General features: G+C 39.3%; 1 protein-coding gene across 1 annotated transcript in view; it reads right to left on the bottom strand.

The window, feature by feature from the left end:
* LOC136883284 (nucleolar MIF4G domain-containing protein 1) overlaps nucleotides 1-19,745 on the bottom strand; it is an 82,667-nt gene that overhangs the window by 33,965 nt on the left and 28,957 nt on the right. The window contains exons 3-6 of the mRNA XM_067155513.2: nucleotides 19,477-19,629; nucleotides 17,613-17,775; nucleotides 7,918-8,039; nucleotides 2,055-2,248 (exon numbers count right to left, since the gene is read on the bottom strand). Of these exons, the coding sequence (XP_067011614.2) occupies nucleotides 2,055-2,248; nucleotides 7,918-8,039; nucleotides 17,613-17,775; nucleotides 19,477-19,629 (632 nt within the window). The remainder of the gene's footprint in view (nucleotides 1-2,054; nucleotides 2,249-7,917; nucleotides 8,040-17,612; nucleotides 17,776-19,476; nucleotides 19,630-19,745) is intronic.

The raw sequence follows: 19,745 nt of genomic DNA, 5'->3' as shown, positions 1-19,745 counted from the left end.
CCCAAGGGGCTCTGAACTTCGGAGCGTGGGTTGGCGACCACGGGGCCCTTAGCCGAGTCCTGGCATTGCTTCCACTTACTTGTGCCAGGCTCCTCACTTTCATCTATCCTGTCCGACCTCCCTTGGTCAACTCTTGTTCCTTTCCGACCCCGACGCTTTAGGTTTCCGAGGGCTAGGGAGTCTTTCATTTTCACGCCCTTCGTGGCCCCTTGTCTTCTTTTGGCTGATATCTTCATTTTTCGAAGTATCGGATCCCTTCCATTTTTCTTTCCTTCCCACCCTCCATCCCCCAGAGGTTCTGAACTTCGGAACGTGGGTTGGCGACCACGGGGGTCCTTAGCTGAGTCCTGGCATTGCTTCCACTTACTTGTACCAGGCTCCTCACTTTCATCTATCCTGTCCGACCTCCCTTGGTCAACTCTTGTTCCTTTCCGACCCCGACGCTTTTAGGTTTCCGAAGGGCTAGGGAGTCTTTCATTTTCACGCCCTTCGTTGGCCCTTGTCTTCTTTTGGCTGATATCTTCATTTTTCGAAGTATCGGATCCCTTCCATTTTTCTTTCCTTCCCACCCTCCATCCCCCAGGGGCTCTGAACTTCGGAACGTAGGTTGACGACCACGGGGACCCTTAGCTGAGTCCTGGCATTGCTTCCACTTACTTGTGCCAGGCTCCTCACTTTCATCTATCCTGTCCGACCTCCCTTGGTCAACTCTTGTTCCTTTCCGACCCCGACGCTATTAGTTTTCCGAGGGCTAGGGAGTCTTTCATTTTCACGCCCTTCGTGGCCCTTGTCTTCCTTTGGCTGATATCTTCATTTTTCGAAGTATCGGATCCCTTCCATTTTTTCTTTCCTTCCCATCCTCCATCCCCCAGGGGCTCTGAACTTCAGAGCGTGGGTTGGCGACCACGGGGCCCTTAGCTGAGTCCTGGCATTGCTTCCACTTACTTGTGCCAGGCTCCTCACTTTCATCTATCCTGTCCGACCTCCCTTGGTCAATTCTTGTTCTTTTCCGACCCCGATGCTATTAGGTTTGCGAGGGCTAGGGAGTCTTTCATTTTCACGCCCTTCGTGGCCCTTGTCTTCCTTTAACCGATATCTTCATTTTTCGAAGTGTCGGTTCTTTTTCTTTTTTTTTTTTTCTTTTTTCTTCGAATTAGTATTATATTAAGGATTGTTGCCCAATTGTATTTCCTCTAATAACAATAACCACCACCACCACCACCACCACCACCATCACCACCCTCTAATTAACGTCCCCCTTTCTCTATTTATCATTTCTTTATCAATTACTACGGCAAGTTGTTTCGAGTTGAACCTCGTATTTCTTTCATTATTTCTTCCTATTTTTTTAAATATATTTTTTATTTGGCTTTATTCTTTTTTAACGTTTTAAATTATTTTAAAAAACCTATATATCCACTTTGAAATTTGACGAAATTAAATCCTACACTGTTTTCCTAGGACTTCATTCACGTCACCTTTTGCTCTTCGGCCGGAGAAACAAATGCCTACAAGACCTGCCTAGCAACGACTTTACATAAGCGAATATTTGACCTGCTTATGAACTTCAGCTATATTTGTTTTCGGCGCAAGATAGTGATGTTCTGTTTACTCTCTTGACTGTGATTATTGTGTTTTGAACATTTACTGAATTGCTACGTTATGATACAATGTTAATTTTTTGCCTGTATTCAATGTGCTAATTGTTTTAAGATCTTCGCAAATTGGCTGATGATGACACTTAAAATGTGTTGAAACCGGTCCCATTAAACAGGTTGTAACTACTTTTTACCATCTTATTACGGAGTATTGAAAGGTGGATCCTAACCTATAATATTGTACATCTTATTGATCTTCACTTAGTTCCTCAGGTTCAAAAAAAGTTCAATATCTAGTTTCTGTGATCTCCATGTTTCCTCTCCCAAAAGCATTTCCTTTTTAAATATTGTAAACCTAATAGGTTTCTTTTAACAAAATTATTCAATTACTAGGATACACAAATTAAGAAATACACTAGAAATCTGAATTGAATATCATTAAGAAAATGATCATACTCATTTTGAGATTGGGAAGCTTTACTAGCTTTCTGTTGCAGTTGTAACACCAAGGCCTTTAGAGCAATCGGATCATCTTTACGCAAACTGAAACCAACGCTTCGCAGAACCAGCAATATCAGCTCAACTTCTTTTGGGCCAAAGGCCTCGGCCAGTTTATCCAGAATATTATACATTAAGAGGGAGTTGAACACCTAAACAAAATGAAAATAAAATCAATACTTAGATCATAATCATAGGGTCCCTGTCAAATAAAATGTCCTGAGAGTCATTTCATTGCTTAGAACTGACTACAAAAATCCTAAAATTTTACTCTATTCAGCAAGGGAAAAATACACAAATATGAAGTAGCAGCAACACAGATATACAGGGTATCTCTTATAAACCCAGACTGTCCAGCAGCAATTTTACTCTCCCAGACCTAAGTGGCTGTACGGGAGACGCGTGCATAGTTCTTGACCTTGCAAAGAGCGTACACGTGTTCGACCTAGCATCAGTAACCATTCTGAATCTCAGCTGTTAACAGGGTAAGGTAGTTATCATTGAAACATCATATTTTCATATGTAAAAGTTATTTAAAAGTTATTTTTAACCTGAATAAACAATCACTGACAGACTTGAGAAGATTGAAAGGAGGATCGGAAGGAACTGCATCAACAAAAAATACCAGAAAGATGCACAGTGGCAGATAATACCTAACAAAGTCATGTACAAAGAGCTAGAACCCATTACAGATACTATGTGTAAGAGGAGACTGGGATTCTTTGGTCGCAGGATTCGAGACTTCTGAAACAACTGTACAACACAATCTCGTCTCAAAAAATACCACAAGAGGATGTAAATGGATCAAAGAAGTAAGAGAGGATCTGAAGGAAAAAGGCCTTACAACAGAAGACACCATAAATAAGATAAAGCTGAATACAAAACTCAAGAATACAAACCTCCGCTTTACCCCTGTGTGAAACAAAACAGCAACATACATATTTTCAACCGAGGAAAGGGCACGAAGATTGGAGCATCTGAAGAAGTACTGGGAGGACTGCAAAGTCCGAAAAATCCCTTCAAAGAGACCTAAACGACGGACTGACTGAAGTGATCCTATGCAGCCATAAAACAAGAAGAAGAAGAAAGATTACGTGATGCATTTGTTCAGCAATTTCCAGGAGAAGTGCTACCTTCATGAGCACAGATTCACGTAATTGTAAATAAATTTGAATATACTGGCTCAGTGCTCAATAAAAAACATGTGCGCACACGAACAGTTTTAACAGAGGAAAAGCTAGATGACAATGGTGTGAATCCTGAATGGTCACTGAATAAATTACTCACAAAATTTGCACAAGTAGTGGTTTTAGTTTCTTCTGCACACAGAGCTACAAAGCTGTTACACATCAAACCGTACAGGTTTACCGGACCCATTGTTTAAAACCTGCTGATCCAGCCACAAGAGTGAGATACTGTGAGTGGCATCTTGCATCACTGAATGATCGTTTATTCGACCCACAGCTTGTGTTGTTTTCGGATGAGGCCTGGTTTCATCTTAATGGTCGTGTGAACAGTAATAACTCTCGTTACTGGTGTGCAGAAAATCCTAGTGGTGTTTATGAAGGACGATACTTCCAGCATCTTTTATAAGGTGAGATTTCACATAAGGTTGTATACACGCTTAAAGCGGGCTGGCGTAATTTGGGCTGAGGCAGCTGCTGTAGCGCAGAGTACAAACACCGTGTGCTCGGTGTGGGTTTATAAGAGAGACCCTGTATGCAGGAAGATAGTTGAAAACTGTAAGCATGATTTTAAATATGCATATGCACATCAAAAGCAGAAATAAAACACAAACGAAAGTCCTACATATTATAATGTAAGGAAACTGTCTCCTATTTCAAAAATCCTTGATTAACAAACTGAACATTCTAAATAAGTAAAAAGGCGTGCAAGTTTATGGTACATAATGGCTAAAATGTCTAGGCAAAACTGCATTTAACATTTTAATTATGCAGAGCCTAATGACCAAAATGAGGTGCAGTATATATCACAACATCTGACATTTTACTTCCATCAGTTAATGTCCTAAGCATTTTTCTCCTTGAATCTGTCTTGTTTGAAATATCCTTCTCTGAGTAATAACATAGCCTCGTAGTTCAATTCATGTTGTGACAGTGCACAGCAATTTGAAGTACGGCTTTGGGAGGAACAAGTTAGTCTGACGCCAGCAGCAAGCGCATTGAGTTAGGGATCTGCCCTCTTGCCACTGCAAGTAACCAGTTAGAGACAAGTCAAGCGCTAAGCAAGCCCCCTCTGCCACCACTATTGTCGTCACTATGTGATCTCATCGCAGGCCTCTCTGACAAAGCAAGAGGAACTCGGAGCTTTCCAATTCCAGAGAATCCTAGGGGCTTCTTCTCTCGCGAAGTATCTGGAAGGGCCAGCCCCTATACAGGCTGCATCAGAACTATACCGACAAAAGAAATCAGAAATGTTCTTCACGTCACTTTAAGAACGATGGTGTAATAGGATTGGCGGAGAAAATTTTTGTTTTCAAGAAAATGAGGTTACTTTGTTACTTGCGGGGGCAATTCAAATTGACGAAGTTGCTGTATTTGCTATGCCAGCCACTGCCTGTAGCTGTGCAACACAGGAGGGAAGGGAGGGGAAGTGGGAAGTGGGAGACAGGGGTAATGCACGACACACCACACATCCTGAACAGAGTCCCAGGTCATTACTACACCGTTGTGAACTGTGCCCCGAAGTAGGAGGAGGACATATTGAACATCTATTGTAATCAAACCACTGGGTGTATTATTTCCTTCGTTCATTATCTCATTCCATTTACAATGTTGTGAGTGAGGGAACACACAATTGCGGGGCGGCAGCGTTGCATCTTCGAGCGTGTGAAATAATAAAGAACGTTACTGTGACCAACAGACGAGAGAAGAAACGATCTGGTGCAATCATTGACTGACAAGTGTGTCTTAATTACAGTGTGTACTTGTACTGTGTGCATAGTTATGACTGTTCAATAAACAAACTGTGGATATTGTGTGTAAGAGACAAGGACAAACCTGTACGAGTCGAACGAGGAAACCTGTGCATACGCACGGAGCATTATCTCTGTCTCCATCATACACCCCACTTCCCTTCACTGAAGCATGGCAGCGGCTTGTGCTCCGGCATAACAAAAATGGTGAATTCATCAATTTGAATTGTGAGCCTGGAAGTAACTTCATTTTCTCAAAAAGAAATTATTTCTCCGCCAATCTGATTGCACTATTGTTCTTAACAGAACACAAAGAGCATCCTGATTTTTTTGTCGGTGTAGTAGGATGAGCTTGAGATGTTTCAGTTTGGGCTCAGTTCTGCCAGTAATTCAGTCAGAGACAGTGTTGTGAGTGTGCTGCTGTGGAATATTGGGTCAGCCAGTGGACAGTGGCAAGTGTGTGTGCGAGTGCTGGTGGCAACGAGGGACAACAGTGCAGCTGAGCAATGAGAGACAGTGAACTAAGTGTTTGTGGACTGTGTACCACCCACAGACTTGTAAGATAAGTTTAACACTGTGTGACCGCTATAGTTGTACAGTGAGTTTCATCGTGAACTGCCCAAGGGTCCAAGTGACAGTTACAGAAATGTGTGCAGAGCAATTATTATAGCTTGTAAGTGTCAAAGTGAACAAGTAGTGTGACTGAACAGACAGAGAGCACTGACTAAGAGTAATTTTGTGCATGTGTAGTTGTGTAAACGTGCAATTCTAAGAGGCTGTTAAATCCTCACGCGCATTTGAACTACACTCGCACCATTGCCATTCAACGAATGACTGAACGCAGATCTTTTATGCCAAATCCATCAAGAACCTACTTTTCCGAGTGTGTTACATGTGTTTTTTGCATTTATCGAGTCCAAACTCATGTTTGTGCAATTTCTGTCTCACCCTTCACAGCTGTTTTTTTGAATTGACGCTTATTGAATAATTGATTTCAATCCCTCACTACCAAATTTCATCTCAACCCAAATATTTTTTAAATGTTATGTGCATTTTTGAGAAGATTGTGTTTATTGAAATCTAACCTATGTTTTGTACTACACTCGGGGCAGGCAACATTCAATGGAAGAGTGTCTGAAATAATTTGAATCTCCAATGCCAATCATCTCGTACTTCCGCATGGTTTTGTTACAGTTTATATGTATATATGTTTTTTGTTTATGTGTTTATGTGTTTATGTTATCTCATGTTTATACAATTTTGACTCACCCTTCATGACCATTTTGAAACTGACATTGTACTTCACGTCTTCATATTCTCTCTTTTAATCACACTGATGTAACACCTTGTATAATATAAATGTCTACATGCTATGCCTATTTCCCACATTTTGGCTGAAGATGACGCCAAACAGCGTCGAAACTAGTTCCAAGTGTAAATATATGTTGTAAATAAACTATAACATTTATTTGTATTGAAAAGGTGGACCCTTTTAACTTTCCTATCTTCCATTCTCAGTTCAATACGGACAAAAATGAAATTCTTAGATTTAAATGTGTAAACATCAGTGCTAGAGTAAATGCTACCAGTCGTGTATTTACCATGTGTACGCATAAGTAAAGTTCAAGGTAAATTCATTTTTTGTTCATTCAAAATATTGACCGTTGGCTTCTACACACTTCGCCCAACTTTCAGGTAAGTTATGAATACCAGAAAAACTGCTTGTCTTTTGCGGTAAACCATTTGTCGAGCCATTCTCCAACTTTCTCGAAATTGCTGAAGTGCTGCTCTGCGAATGCATGCCCCATTGATGCGAAGAGGTGATAGTCAGATGGCACCAGGTCGGGAGAGTGCGGCAGGTGCGGAAGGATGTCCCATCCCAGCGATTTCAAGGTGTCTTTCACTGGTTTTGCTGTGTGAGGCGGCGCAATGTCGTGTAACAAAATCACTTTGCCATGTCTTCTCGCCCATTCCGCTCGTCTTTCGATCAAGGCTTGATTTAAATTAATCATTTGTCGGCGATGGCGTTGTGCATTAACGGTTTCGCCAGGCTTCAAGAGTTCATAAAACACAATACCGCTCTGGTCCCACGGACACAAAATATGGTCTTCTTGCCGAAACGATTTGGCCTTGGTGTTGAAGGACCGGCTTCACTAGGTGACAACCACGATTTTCTCCGCTTAGGATTTTCAAAAGAAATCCATTTTTTTGTCACCCGTCACAATTTCGTACAGGAATGATTTTCTTTCGTGGCATTGAAGCAGCATTTCACAAGTGACTTTGCGATTTTTCATTTGCCATTCATTCAAATTGTGTGGGACCCATTTAGCGAGTTTACTGATCTTCCCCATTGCTCGTAAATGTCTGCTGATTGTTTCCTGTGACACATTTAATGCTTGTGCCAATTGCTGTTGAGTCTGAGTTGGCTCATCATCCAGTAATGCACTGTCTTTCACACTGAAATAACCATGTTTAAATTGTGGAAACAATGTCTCACATGTTCTAATCAATGGAGCGTTTTCACCATATGTTTCCACCAGCAAACTATGACTTTCCAAAGCCTTTTCCTTTTGATTAAATAAGAAAAGCAGTGCATGCTGCAAATGTTCTTTTTCAGGCACAAACATCGACATGATCACTGAACGATACAACACCGATGCTAGTGTTTGGCGGATTCAACTTGTGTGTGTTGGTAGGTTAATGTCGGATAAACAAACTGACGTACATGCCAGATTCATACGCTGCGTACCATTTGCTGGCACCATCTCTTAGTGAAACAGGAAAAGACTAATACATACATCTGGCATTTACCTCCTACCCGCCAACACATGACAATATATCGGCTACAAATGATAACAACTATAATACCCAAGAAAGTATCATTACCTTGAAATTATACAGATGGCTGATAACAAGAATAACATTATCCAACTGCTTGTTCTCTACCTCACATTCTTCACTATGCAATTCATCAAATCTCTTAACGATGGCTTGTAAGAAATGAGCCCCTAAAACAGAAAATCAAAAATTATTATAAAGAAATTAATACAAAATCAATAACAGTTACTGTGCAGGATAAACGTACATTGGGTTCTCTAGAAAGTTCTGTGTTTCTTGAGGTGGAATGGTATAAGATGAGTTTGTTTAAAAATAATATCCTAGTATTCTGCTTTTTCCTTATGATTATAAGCCAGGCAGTTTTAAAATTCCATCAATGCTGACTCGCTCCAAGGCTAAGAAGACATCTGAAAACTTTATACTGTGTGATTCAGACGCCTCTTCCAATGTAGTTTCATGCAACCCAACCAACGTGCGACATGCTTATAACGTGGTTGTTGCCCTGAAGGCGTATTGCATGGTACTAATATCCAGTGAGCACATTTTACACACAATTCTGAACCCTACCGACAGGTTATATTTTCCACTTGCAAAACATGATGACTAGAAATCATGTAGCGACGTCCTTTGACCGTGTAACTCTGCTAATGTGCCATGTCCTATAACCGGGTGTAACGAAGAGGGGAATCAATGCATTAAAAAAAAAAGGTAACAGTGCAGTAACTAATCTCTTAAACACCAAACCGGACGGCGTATTTACTCTACTCTCGTCGTACTACCAGCATGTTCCCAGCAGTGTAGCATAGCGGATGTGGTTGGGCGTTAGCCTAGCAATTGACGGAATGTGCCATCGGCAGTTCAAATCCTGCATCGTTCAAATATTTTTGCATCAGTATGATGTTTGAATGCGTAAACACCGGCCCACATTTACCATGAATGCCTGCCTAGCAACTGCACCTGGAATGCTTCAGCATGCAAGACGATCTATTGGACACCGGGCCCGAATGTGCATAAACCAAAACGGTCATCATATCGAGCATTTGCTGCGATAAAACATTGTCAGGGCAGTTGTATTCCTATTATTTCCTGCCCATATGTGTCCGCCCTGATAACTAATCGGAACTTCTTGGGGCCACAAACACATTCATTCACACATAATTTGCATGAAAGCGGGTATTGAACTTACACTACGTGCAGTAGGTATTAAACAAATATTTCTAAAATATGGAATCTCCGCCCCAGCCTCGAACCTCCCATCCCACACGTAAGCCCTCTCCGCCGCACCTATATTAACTACGCTACGGTTCCATACGGCACACTGTGAAGCTTATAGGATGTATTAGGTTTACCGCGTACACAATATCAATTTAGTGTTTCGCCGGCGTGTCAGGTTCATATGATCTACAAGGCACACGCACGCCTTCCAGTATTTAATACGAGTATAATATTATGGCTTCCTATCTTGGTGAGGTGGTAAATATAAAGATATCCGGTTATGCTGTCTGAGCATACCAGCAGGGCAGATGTTTTCAAGGCAGAATTAATATTGCGGGTTGCATAAAACCTCATTAGAAGGGGCGACTGAATCACACAGTATAACACTGAAATCACCTGTTATGATCATTCACAAGCATGACATTGTAATTCTATACAGTATGCACAAAGCAATATAGCAGATGGTCTTGGTTACTTTTGCTCTTCATTTAAAACAAATAGGTTTATAGAAAACATGCTTATACCAAGTCAACCAGCTGCCTCTTACAATTTTGGAAGGTATGTATCCAGTAATATGCATTAGATGTGAGAATCAACTTGGCTCCCACATGGTAACAACCCACTGCAAGCATATCCTGCAAACAGACTTGACTCTATTAACCCTTTTTTGGAATAGCCTTGTTTCCATGGTGCAAAGGGTTAATAGGGTCAATAGAGTCAAGTCTGTGACATTCTTTTAATCATTTGTTACACATTAATCTAACAAGGTTTAATGAAATGTGCTATTAACCATTAAAACCACGAGACAGCGCCATGATACAATTAATTTATAATAATATAAGAAATTTACTTTACTCAACCTATTCAATACAGTACAAGATGTTAACGTCTTAGTTAAATATCGTTAAAAATAGTTGAGACATGTTTTGCCCCTTCTGTGGGGCATCATCAGTCATATCAAATACCTCTGGTAGAAATTAAGATTCTTTCAATACAGAGAAAATGATCTTCATTACTTGTAATAATACTATTATGAAACAGTGAAACAGAGAATTCCATGCTAGATACCCTTAATACAAGCAACTTGCACAGCTGTTGCATAGCTGAGTGGGATCAGCATCAGAATGGCAGTCAGTAAGTTGTTAGCTCGGCAGTTCAGTCCCACGCTGAATAAATATTTTTACTTCGCGCTTCAGTTTGCAAACACAGGCCCATTCTTGGTGACTATGACTGGAAAAACCAGGTATGTTTAACAGCTTTCTTTTAGTTCAAAGTGGGTGTATGTGTGGGAAATATTTGCATATTTTTTGACACACCTGTTTTCTCTAGCATTTACTGTGCAGTTTTGTGAGACTTGTGAAGTGAAAGTGGCAAGTAGCAACCTTTCTATTTTAAAGTCTGGAATTTCCAAATTGCAGCACTTCACTAGTTGAGTGCACGAGTCAGCACTGACCTGACACAGTAACGATCTGTGCAGTCTGTTACGAATATATTCCATGTGAGTGCTTCACTTATGTTCTGTAGTCTATTAATTTCTTGTTATTAAATCCACAATGAACAAGTGATACTGCATTGTATAAACTTGTGATATTCACGGAAATAGAGCAGAGGGCTGAAACTTCTCAGTGTCTGACCACAATGAGTGGTGTTGGTAGGAACAGAAAAATGCACTTCAAGCTAAGAACAAGTATCGGAAAGTGTTTCACAGCCAGAAATGGTAATGAGGGAATGGTTTAGAAAATGTCCCCCCAAAATAAAGATTGGCCGAAAAATCAAAACAAATTGCCTGGGTTTTGCTGACGATTTAGCATTACTAGCAGTGGACATAAAAGAAGCAAAAACCCAGATATCAGAACTTCAAAACATTGCAAATAAAATTGGCCTCAAAATATCATTTGAAAAAACAGAAATTATGCCCCAAAAACCAACACAGCTAAAAGAAGTCACCATAAATGGTAATAAAATCAAAATAGTAACTCAGTTTAAATATCTTGGAGAAGTAATAACACATAACTTAAATGAAAAAATCTCAATCCAAGTAAGAACAAATAGATTAGCTAAAGCACAAAAATTAACATGGGATATCTACAAAAAGAAATGTCTATCAATAAATACAAAAATAAAACACTACAACACAGTTATAAAACCGGAAGCTACATATGCAGCAGAAACACTCTTTTACCTGAATAAACAATCAAAGACTGACAGACTTCAGAAAATTGAAAGGAGGATTGGAAGAACCTGTATCAACAAAAAATATCAGAAAGATGGACAGTGGCGGTTAATACCTAACAAAGTCGTGTACAAAGAGCTAGAACCCATTACAGATACTATGCGTAAGAGGAGACTGGGATTCTTTGGACATATCATGAGGATGCAGGACTCGAGACTTCTGAAACAACTAGTACAACACAATCTCGTCTCAAAAAATACCACAACAGGATGTAAATGGATCAGAGAAGTAAGAGAGGATCTGAAGGAAATAGGCCTTACAACAGAAGACACCAAAAATAAGATAAAATTGAATACAAAACTCAAGAATACAAACCTCCGCTTTACCCTTACACAAAACAAACCAACAACACGCACATTTTCAACTGAGGAAAGGGCGCGAAGATCGGAGCGTCTGAAGAAGTACTGGGAGGACCGCAAAGCCCGAACAATCCCTTCAAAGAGACCTGAACGACGGACTGACTAAAGTGATCCTATGTGGTCATAAAAGAAGAATAAGAAGAATAAGAAGAAAAAATTCTGAAATAGGAAATATCATAGTGTAACAATGGATATGCCATTTCTCATGAAATGCAATATTATAAAAGACATGAAATAACTGATAAATAACTGACATGAAATCTCTGATTTTAAGATATGTCGAGACTGAATAGCAAACCTTATCACGAGAAATCATTTTTCTCTATGACGAATAACATCACAGTGCCAAAGAATGCCAAAAGATTTCACCCAAAGATTTTCGACCTTCATCGTTTGTGATAGGGAGGTGTAAAGAGAACAATTACATCGTCTTTCAAATTGGAAACACAGACCAGACCTCTCCTAGCTTCAACATGCCACAAAATTAAACAATCGATACGACAAAATCAGTGTTACTGTACGAACAACCTGAAGCAAAAACCAGATGTATGGTAATGCTTGCAGTAACAGCTGACAGCAGAAAACTTTGGCTGAATGTGGTTATACAATGAAAAACCATGCCAAAAGTTCAATTTCCATGAGGGATCCAAGTTTGTATCCAAGAGATAGGGTGAAAGGACACATCACTCATATAGGACTGGATACAAATGGTTTGGAGGAAAGGACCTGGATCTGTTCTTTGATGCTCTGCTCTTCTCTTGCTGAACAGCATTCGCGGCCACTAGACGGACGATTACCAAGAAGTTACCAGAAACAATGAAAACCGATTTGGTAGTGATTCATAGTGGACTGACATCTGTACTTCAACTCTCGGATGTTTCAGTAAGTAAGCCCTTCAAGAACTATGTACGAAAGTTCTACCAAGGCTGGATGGTAGAAAGTGTGGATGAAAAATATGGAAACCATCTGTGAACTTCTTCGCCAGTGGATTCTGCACACTTGGGGCAGGATTTATTCAGAAATAACATGTTAAAGACAGTTTCAAGAAAACGGAAATTTCAAACACGTTAGACCTAAGTGAAGATGATTTGCGCTGGAAAGATGCAAGTGGTGACAGTAGAAGCAGTTCTTTCCGCAGTAGCAATGACAAAGCTAACCAAGCAAAATTTAAAGCCCATCAATACATGGGCCTAAGAATAAAGATTGCAAAACTGGGCAAGGACATTCGCTTCTTAAAACAATGTTTATTATACAATTTAACTCCGAACTTTCTTAAAACTAACTCGAAAAAAATATAACGAAAATCTCCTCAGCACTCGAAAACCCAAGCCAAGGTAAATAAAATCTGGCTTAAGAATGAAATAAGATTCTTATACAAGAAAAAATCTTTCTTAAATAACAAACTATATGAGACGCACCTTGAGACAGCACATTTACTTTCCAAAGCTCAATGGGATATATTCCAAACTAAAATTGCGGATAAACTGTTCAATATACTTGAACAAAAACAAGCAACACATGAGAAGAAACTTAATAACCTTAAAAATAACACAAGGTTAAATAGTCCAACTACAATAATTCCTAACGAATCGAGTGCCCGTAACCTAGAGTCTTTAATAGAACATTTCCATTCCCCAGTAGCTAACTTAACAAAAATAACGCTTTCAGACAAGGAAAACGAGATCCTCGAAAAAGGACCAAAACACAATTGGCCTAATCCAAATAAAGTTAATATTGCTACCACACTAGTCATAGAATCCGAAACAGCCATAAATAAAATGCCTTTAGACGCACAAGATGAGGTTAGATTGGATGTCAAACGAACTTTAAACAAAATCAATAACCTAAAAAACAAAACAACTCCCACTAATATTAGTTCACATAAAAAACCTTCACAGAACGAGAACACATTACAAAACTCGCGAAGAAAATTAAAGTTCACAACCTTATCATCACAAAAGCCGTTAAGGGCAATACAACGGTCATCATGGATAAAAACGATTACATCGAAAAAACAAAAAGTTTTTTCAATAATGGTTCTTTCTCCATAGTCAAAAAAGATCCGACACAGCAAATCCAATGTCTCCTAAAACAAACTTTAAAAAACACATCATTCCTTTTTACAGAACAAGACGACACATTAGTAATTATTGATAAACAACTTAACAATAGTGATAACATCCTCATCATCATCATCATCATCATTTCCCTTTATCCAGCTGTAGCCGGGTAGGGGCAAATATGGTTCCTCTCCACTTTCTTCGGTCTTTCCACCACTCCTCCTCCAACACTGTGTCCCAGTCCAGGTTTCTTTCTATAATGCTGCGTTGGATGGTATCCTTCCATCTCAATTGTGGTCGTCCACGGCCTCTCCTTCCTTGGATTTGCATTTCCATCACCCTTTTTGGCATTCTTTCATCGCTCATTCGCTTTATGTGCCCAGACCATCTTAGTCGGCTCTTCTCTATTCTATCATTCATTTTTTCCACTCCAATTTCTTCCCGGATTTTCTCATTCCTTATTTTGTCTCGTCTACTCTTCTGTATCATACTCCTCAAGAATTTCATTTCGGCTGCCTGTATTCGACTCTCATCCTTCTTTGTCATTGTCCAAGTTTCTGCTCCGTAAGTTGTTATGGGTACGTAATACATCTTGTACATAGTATCCTTTGCTTCCATTGGCACATCTTTGTCCCATAACATATTTCTTACACTATGATAGAAACAACTTCCAGCTTGAATCCTAACATTTCTAAATGATTTAGACGATAATATAAAGTTCACAAAGGAAAACGAAAACAACAATTCAATCAATTTTCTAGACATCAAAATTACGCGAGTATTTATATCGTGTCAGAAGCATACATAAGTTTAAAATTAAAGATAAGGAAGAACATAAAACATAATATAAATACTCCAATGGCGAAGAGCCACATTAAACTATGTGAGCCCAAAACCTTGCAACATCAAGTGCATTTGGCTTCGCTTTAACCAGGTCTTCTGTTGTGCAGCTGAATGGGCATGAACTGCATTGCAGCAAATGGGCTGTGGTCTACTCTTCTCCACATACACACAAGGTACTGTCCACTTCGAAACCCCATTTCTTCTGGTTTACCCTGCACCGCGTAACACCAGAGCGCAGTCTGTTCAGTGCTCTCCAATTCACCCAATCTGTGACATGGCCAGGAGGGAGTTCCTCTTTTGGGGTCATCCATTGACTGATCCTCGTATGTTGACTCCTGACGCGCCATTCTTGAATTCTTGCTTGCTGCGCTGTTCCTGCAAGTGTTTCGGTTACTCTCAAGAAGCTTTTCCTAGACTTAAGCCGCTGGCGTGGTGGCTCATATCCAAACAAAGGGTGGGCTTCCGATGTCAACACCTTTCTCTTTTCTTTCTTGGCTGTCACTTCACGGCGAATATCGGGAGGTGCTATCCCTGCAAGGCAATACACTTTTTCCAAAGGTGTAGGTCTCAAACATCCAGTAATAATGCGGCAGGTTTCGTTGAGTGCTACATCAACTGCTTTGGTATGGCAAGATTTGTACCACACCGGGCATGCGTATTCAGCTGCGGAATAGCAGAGCGAAAGGGCAGATGTCCTCACTGTGTCTGGTTGTGCTCCCCAAAATGTTCCAGTTAGCTTCCGCACAATATTGTTTCTAGCAGCCACTTTCTGCTTGATGTTCAAACAATGTTTTCTGTAGGTTAAGGCACGATCCAGAGTGACTCCGAGGTACTTCGGGGTAGGATTGTGTTGTAATGCTATGCCTTGCCAATTGACCTTCAGAGTTCGGGAAGCTTCTCTGTTGTTTAGATGAAAAACACAGGTTTGCGTCTTAGTTGGGTTTGGTGTTAGTTGATTCTTCTTGTAATAGCCAGCAAGAGTGTCTAGAGCTGTGGACAATGTTTGTTCAATCGCCTCGAAGTTATCCCCCTGAGATGTGATGACACAATCATCAGCATAGATGAAACTATTCGTCCCGGCAGGAAGAGGCTGATCATTTGTGTAAATATTGAAAAGCATTGGTGCCAACACGCTTCCCTGAGGTAGTCCGTTCTTCTGTATCCTCCACCTGCTTCTTTTTCCCTGGAACTCAACGAAGAAACTTCGATTTTGAAGTAGGTTTCTAATGGCACAAGTCAGATGGAAGTCCTTTGTCATGCTGTATACCTTTCCAAGGAGAATTCGGTGATTAACAGTATCATATGCTGCCGAGAGATCTATAAATGCAGCTCCTGTGATTTTCCGGCTTTCAAAGCCATCTTCTATGTGTTGACTTAATTTCAACACCTGCGATGTGCAGCTTTTCCCTCTCCTGAATCCAGCTTGCTGTGGAATCAGAAGTGGCTCAATTTTATCAGTCAACCTATTGAGGATTAGTCTCTCCAGAATCTTAAAAAGATGGCATAATAAGGAGATTGGCCTGTAGCTCCTAGGGTCATTTTTATCTTTGCCTGGTTTTAAAATGGCTATGACCCTAGCCTTCCTCCATATTTTAGGTATCATGGAAGACTGAATGCAGTTATTCATGAGTTCTAGCAACCAGCACTTCGCAGTAGGACCAAAGTTATGAACAAATTTGATTTCCAAATTTACCGCAAGCCTTCATTTACTCCAATAACTATAAAAAACTAATCTCTGTTCCCAAATTCCCATAAACAAGCCACTTATTACAGTTTAGTATACAAAGCATTAAAAATCCCTCGTTCACCGAATAATCTAAAAAAAGAATAAGATTACATAAAAGAAATAGCCAGATTCAACGGGTTCAATCTAGATATGATCAACAAAATCATTAATAAAGTCAGACTAAAATTAACCACAAACCTTTCTCCAATAAAACCCAACAAACCAAAATATATACCAACCCAAAAATCCATCAAATCACCAATCCTTTAAGAAAACATGAGGTAAAAATCGCTTACACAACGCAGAATACAAATCAAAATTTATTTTTTAATCATAACTCAGTTTAATCATAACTCAGTCAATTCAATCAATAATAAATATTCATGCTCGGGTATATATAGACTCAACTGCTCAGTATGTAATTTTTCTTATGTTGGTCAAACTGGCCGCTGTTTTTCAACTAGATATGCAGAACATTATAACGCCCAAAAACATAATAAATTCTCTGCAATGAGTAACCACATGAAAGAAACAGGTCACAAATATACTACAATAGATCAGGATTTACAAATTTTAAAACGAATTGAAAAAGATAAGCTCATGACAGAATACGAAAACTTAGACATCATCTTAGATCAACAGTTTAACAGGGACAAGAACTTAAATGATGTAATAGATAACAAAAGTCCTCTTTATGAACAGATTTCAATTCTATTACAAAAGCCATTCCTTCTGAACAATAAGTTTTGCAAAATATTTAGCACCAAATCAGTTAACACGCCCACACCACCCCCTTCCCTCCTCCCACTGCCAACAACTCCTCCTCACGCGCAGCGAATGGGCCCTCAGCCACGCCTTCTCAAGCTCTACCCCCTCCACCAAGACTTCACAAATACAACAAATAAATGAAAATCAATATTTATTAACTTCAAGAACCTACGACCATTACCACTGCTCAACTTTCCATAAGTTTTAACAATACGCCATCTTTATAAGTTAAAAACTTCATTTTCCCGTATTGAACTGAGATTCACAATTAGAATTAAGGAAGGTTCAACCTTTTCAATACAAAACGTGTTGTATAAGATGTTCACAACATATTATTTATTATATTATTAGAACCGGTTTCGACGCTTGGGTGGCCCTACCAGGAACATATGCTCCCGCCGGCATAGCTCTAAGGATCATTTGAACACGCAAGCCTCCAAAACACCTGGCAAAATTCGTCAAGGTGGTGATACCATCGGCAGATCATCATGGATACACCCTGTAGATAATAAGGTATATATTAAAGAAAATTGACTCACCAACTTCAGTGCCAACATTAGCATGTAATATTGCAATAAGCATGCAGTGTTCCATAATAAGTCGTTCAGGTGTAAGAACTGGCGCTATCAGAGATTCGCACATTAACACTGTCAGTGTGTCGTTCATATCATTGCGACTGTTTGTCATATACAACTCATCCAGCTGAAAGAAAAGGAAATCATTCATACACTTCAGTAATATCAAACACTTCTTAATATAAAATTAGATCTTTCAAAACAGTGAGTAATTTATGAGAAAAAAGAAAATCAAGTGATGGAAAGTGCAGGCCAATTCCTCAAAGAAATTGGATGTTTCACTGAAATCATACACCTTAATCTATATCACAGTGCACAACAGGAACTCAATGCACTGCATTTAAAAAAGCTGATGTCAGGTTGAGTGGCACAGACAGTAGACAGTAGAAGCCCAAGTTGATGGGTTCAATCCTGGCTCAGAGCAGAATAGGAGTTCTGGTAACAGAAATATAAATTACAAAATACCTGCCCGATGCAGACCATTCATTACAGTGACATCAAAAAATGATAATGTGATCTAACAATTGACAATCCCTTCAAACTACCCCTCCTAATAAGAGTGGATACCAGTAATGTTTCAACTTCTGCAACCAATCAAAAATCCACAGTTCCTAGCTTTTCAGGCAAGCAACTCAATGTTGAAAACATCCTCAACTATGAAGCTATGAGCTATGAATTTTAGGTAAATAAAATATAATAAAAAGTACGAGAATATATTATTTATTCCTAAAAATTTTAATCCTTTTCTTAATCATTGTTATCTGGTTGATTAAATTAGCAGCTAGCCTTTTTCTACCACTACGAGCGCTAATGTGAGTCAATGTACAGTTTCACTTAAGCCCTTATGACAAACATTTGGTGTGGACATTTTTCAAAAAATCAAAAAACACCTGAGGATATTGAACCAAGGAACACATTACAGAAAGAATTATGTAAATAAGTTAAGTTGGCGAGGATCTGAATAAAAAATAAAAAAAATAAAACAAGTAATGAAAAAAGCAGGTTTTCTGGAACTGCATTTAGTCCGGAAGTGATTTTCGAAATTTGCTTTTTTATTTTGATAGAGCTATGCAAGGTTCACAATTTGAAACCTTCTGGGCCCTTTAGCCCTTCAACTTTCGGCACAACTGAGGAAATTGCTTAATTTTACATTTTTCATACTAAGGGGACACATACTTTGCTAAGAAAGGTATTCAACATTAAAAATCTGAGTCATGGCTCATCCAAGAAGGATGTTCATTATGTGGACATAGAGTTTCTAAAAGTAGAAAACTAATTTGAAATCATGTAAATCATTTAAGAAAAGACTACATGAACACTGATAGGGAATCTGCCCCCTGAGCGACTGCCCTAAATACAAATCAATGGTGACTGACTGATCGATCATTCAATAAATGGAAGAGGACTTTTTGTAAAACTTTCAGCCGACATGCTAACCTTAACATTATAAAAAGGAGCATTCAGAAAAACATGAAAATTTGCTAAAATTTATAAATTTACAAAGAAAAAAAAACAGGAGGCAAATGAGATAGTGTGAAACATGAAATGCTCACACAGTCATTCACATATTTTAGAAAGTCCATTGAATAAAAAACTCATCAAAATACAACATGATTATTCTCTTTCAGTTAATCATTTGGCACATCATCTTCCCGTTTTCCTAAATTAATAACAATTGTGTGTGGCAATTACAGCCAGGCGCAGCCCTCGTAAGGCAGACCCTACATTGAAGGTAGACGGCGGCATCTGCCTTGTATGGGAAGATGCATTATTGTGCGGAGAGAGAGAGAGAGAGAAAATTTAAAAACTAGCACTGAAGTTCATTTACCTGCATAGCTATACTGTTCATGTTGTTCTCAGCCAAGCGATTTAGAAGCCCCTTCATCTGCTTCCGAAGCCTTTGGAGTTGCTCTTTCTTCTTGGCATCGGCAGACGCCGCTTGAGCTCGTAATTGCGGAGGGATATATTTGCCAGCTGAAACCTAGTTCCACAATTTACAAAATTATAATTAGAGTCCAAATGATCAAACTTCAATTCCAGGATTTAATTTCCAATAGGATAATGCTACAATGCTAAAAAGAGAAAGATGTTCCACCT

This window comes from Anabrus simplex, chromosome 1 (genome assembly GCF_040414725.1).
Source record: "Anabrus simplex isolate iqAnaSimp1 chromosome 1, ASM4041472v1, whole genome shotgun sequence".
Classification (NCBI taxonomy): Eukaryota; Metazoa; Arthropoda; class Insecta; order Orthoptera; family Tettigoniidae; genus Anabrus; species Anabrus simplex.
Note: the sequence above shows the minus strand (reverse complement) of the source record. Positions and strands in the feature narration are given on the sequence as shown.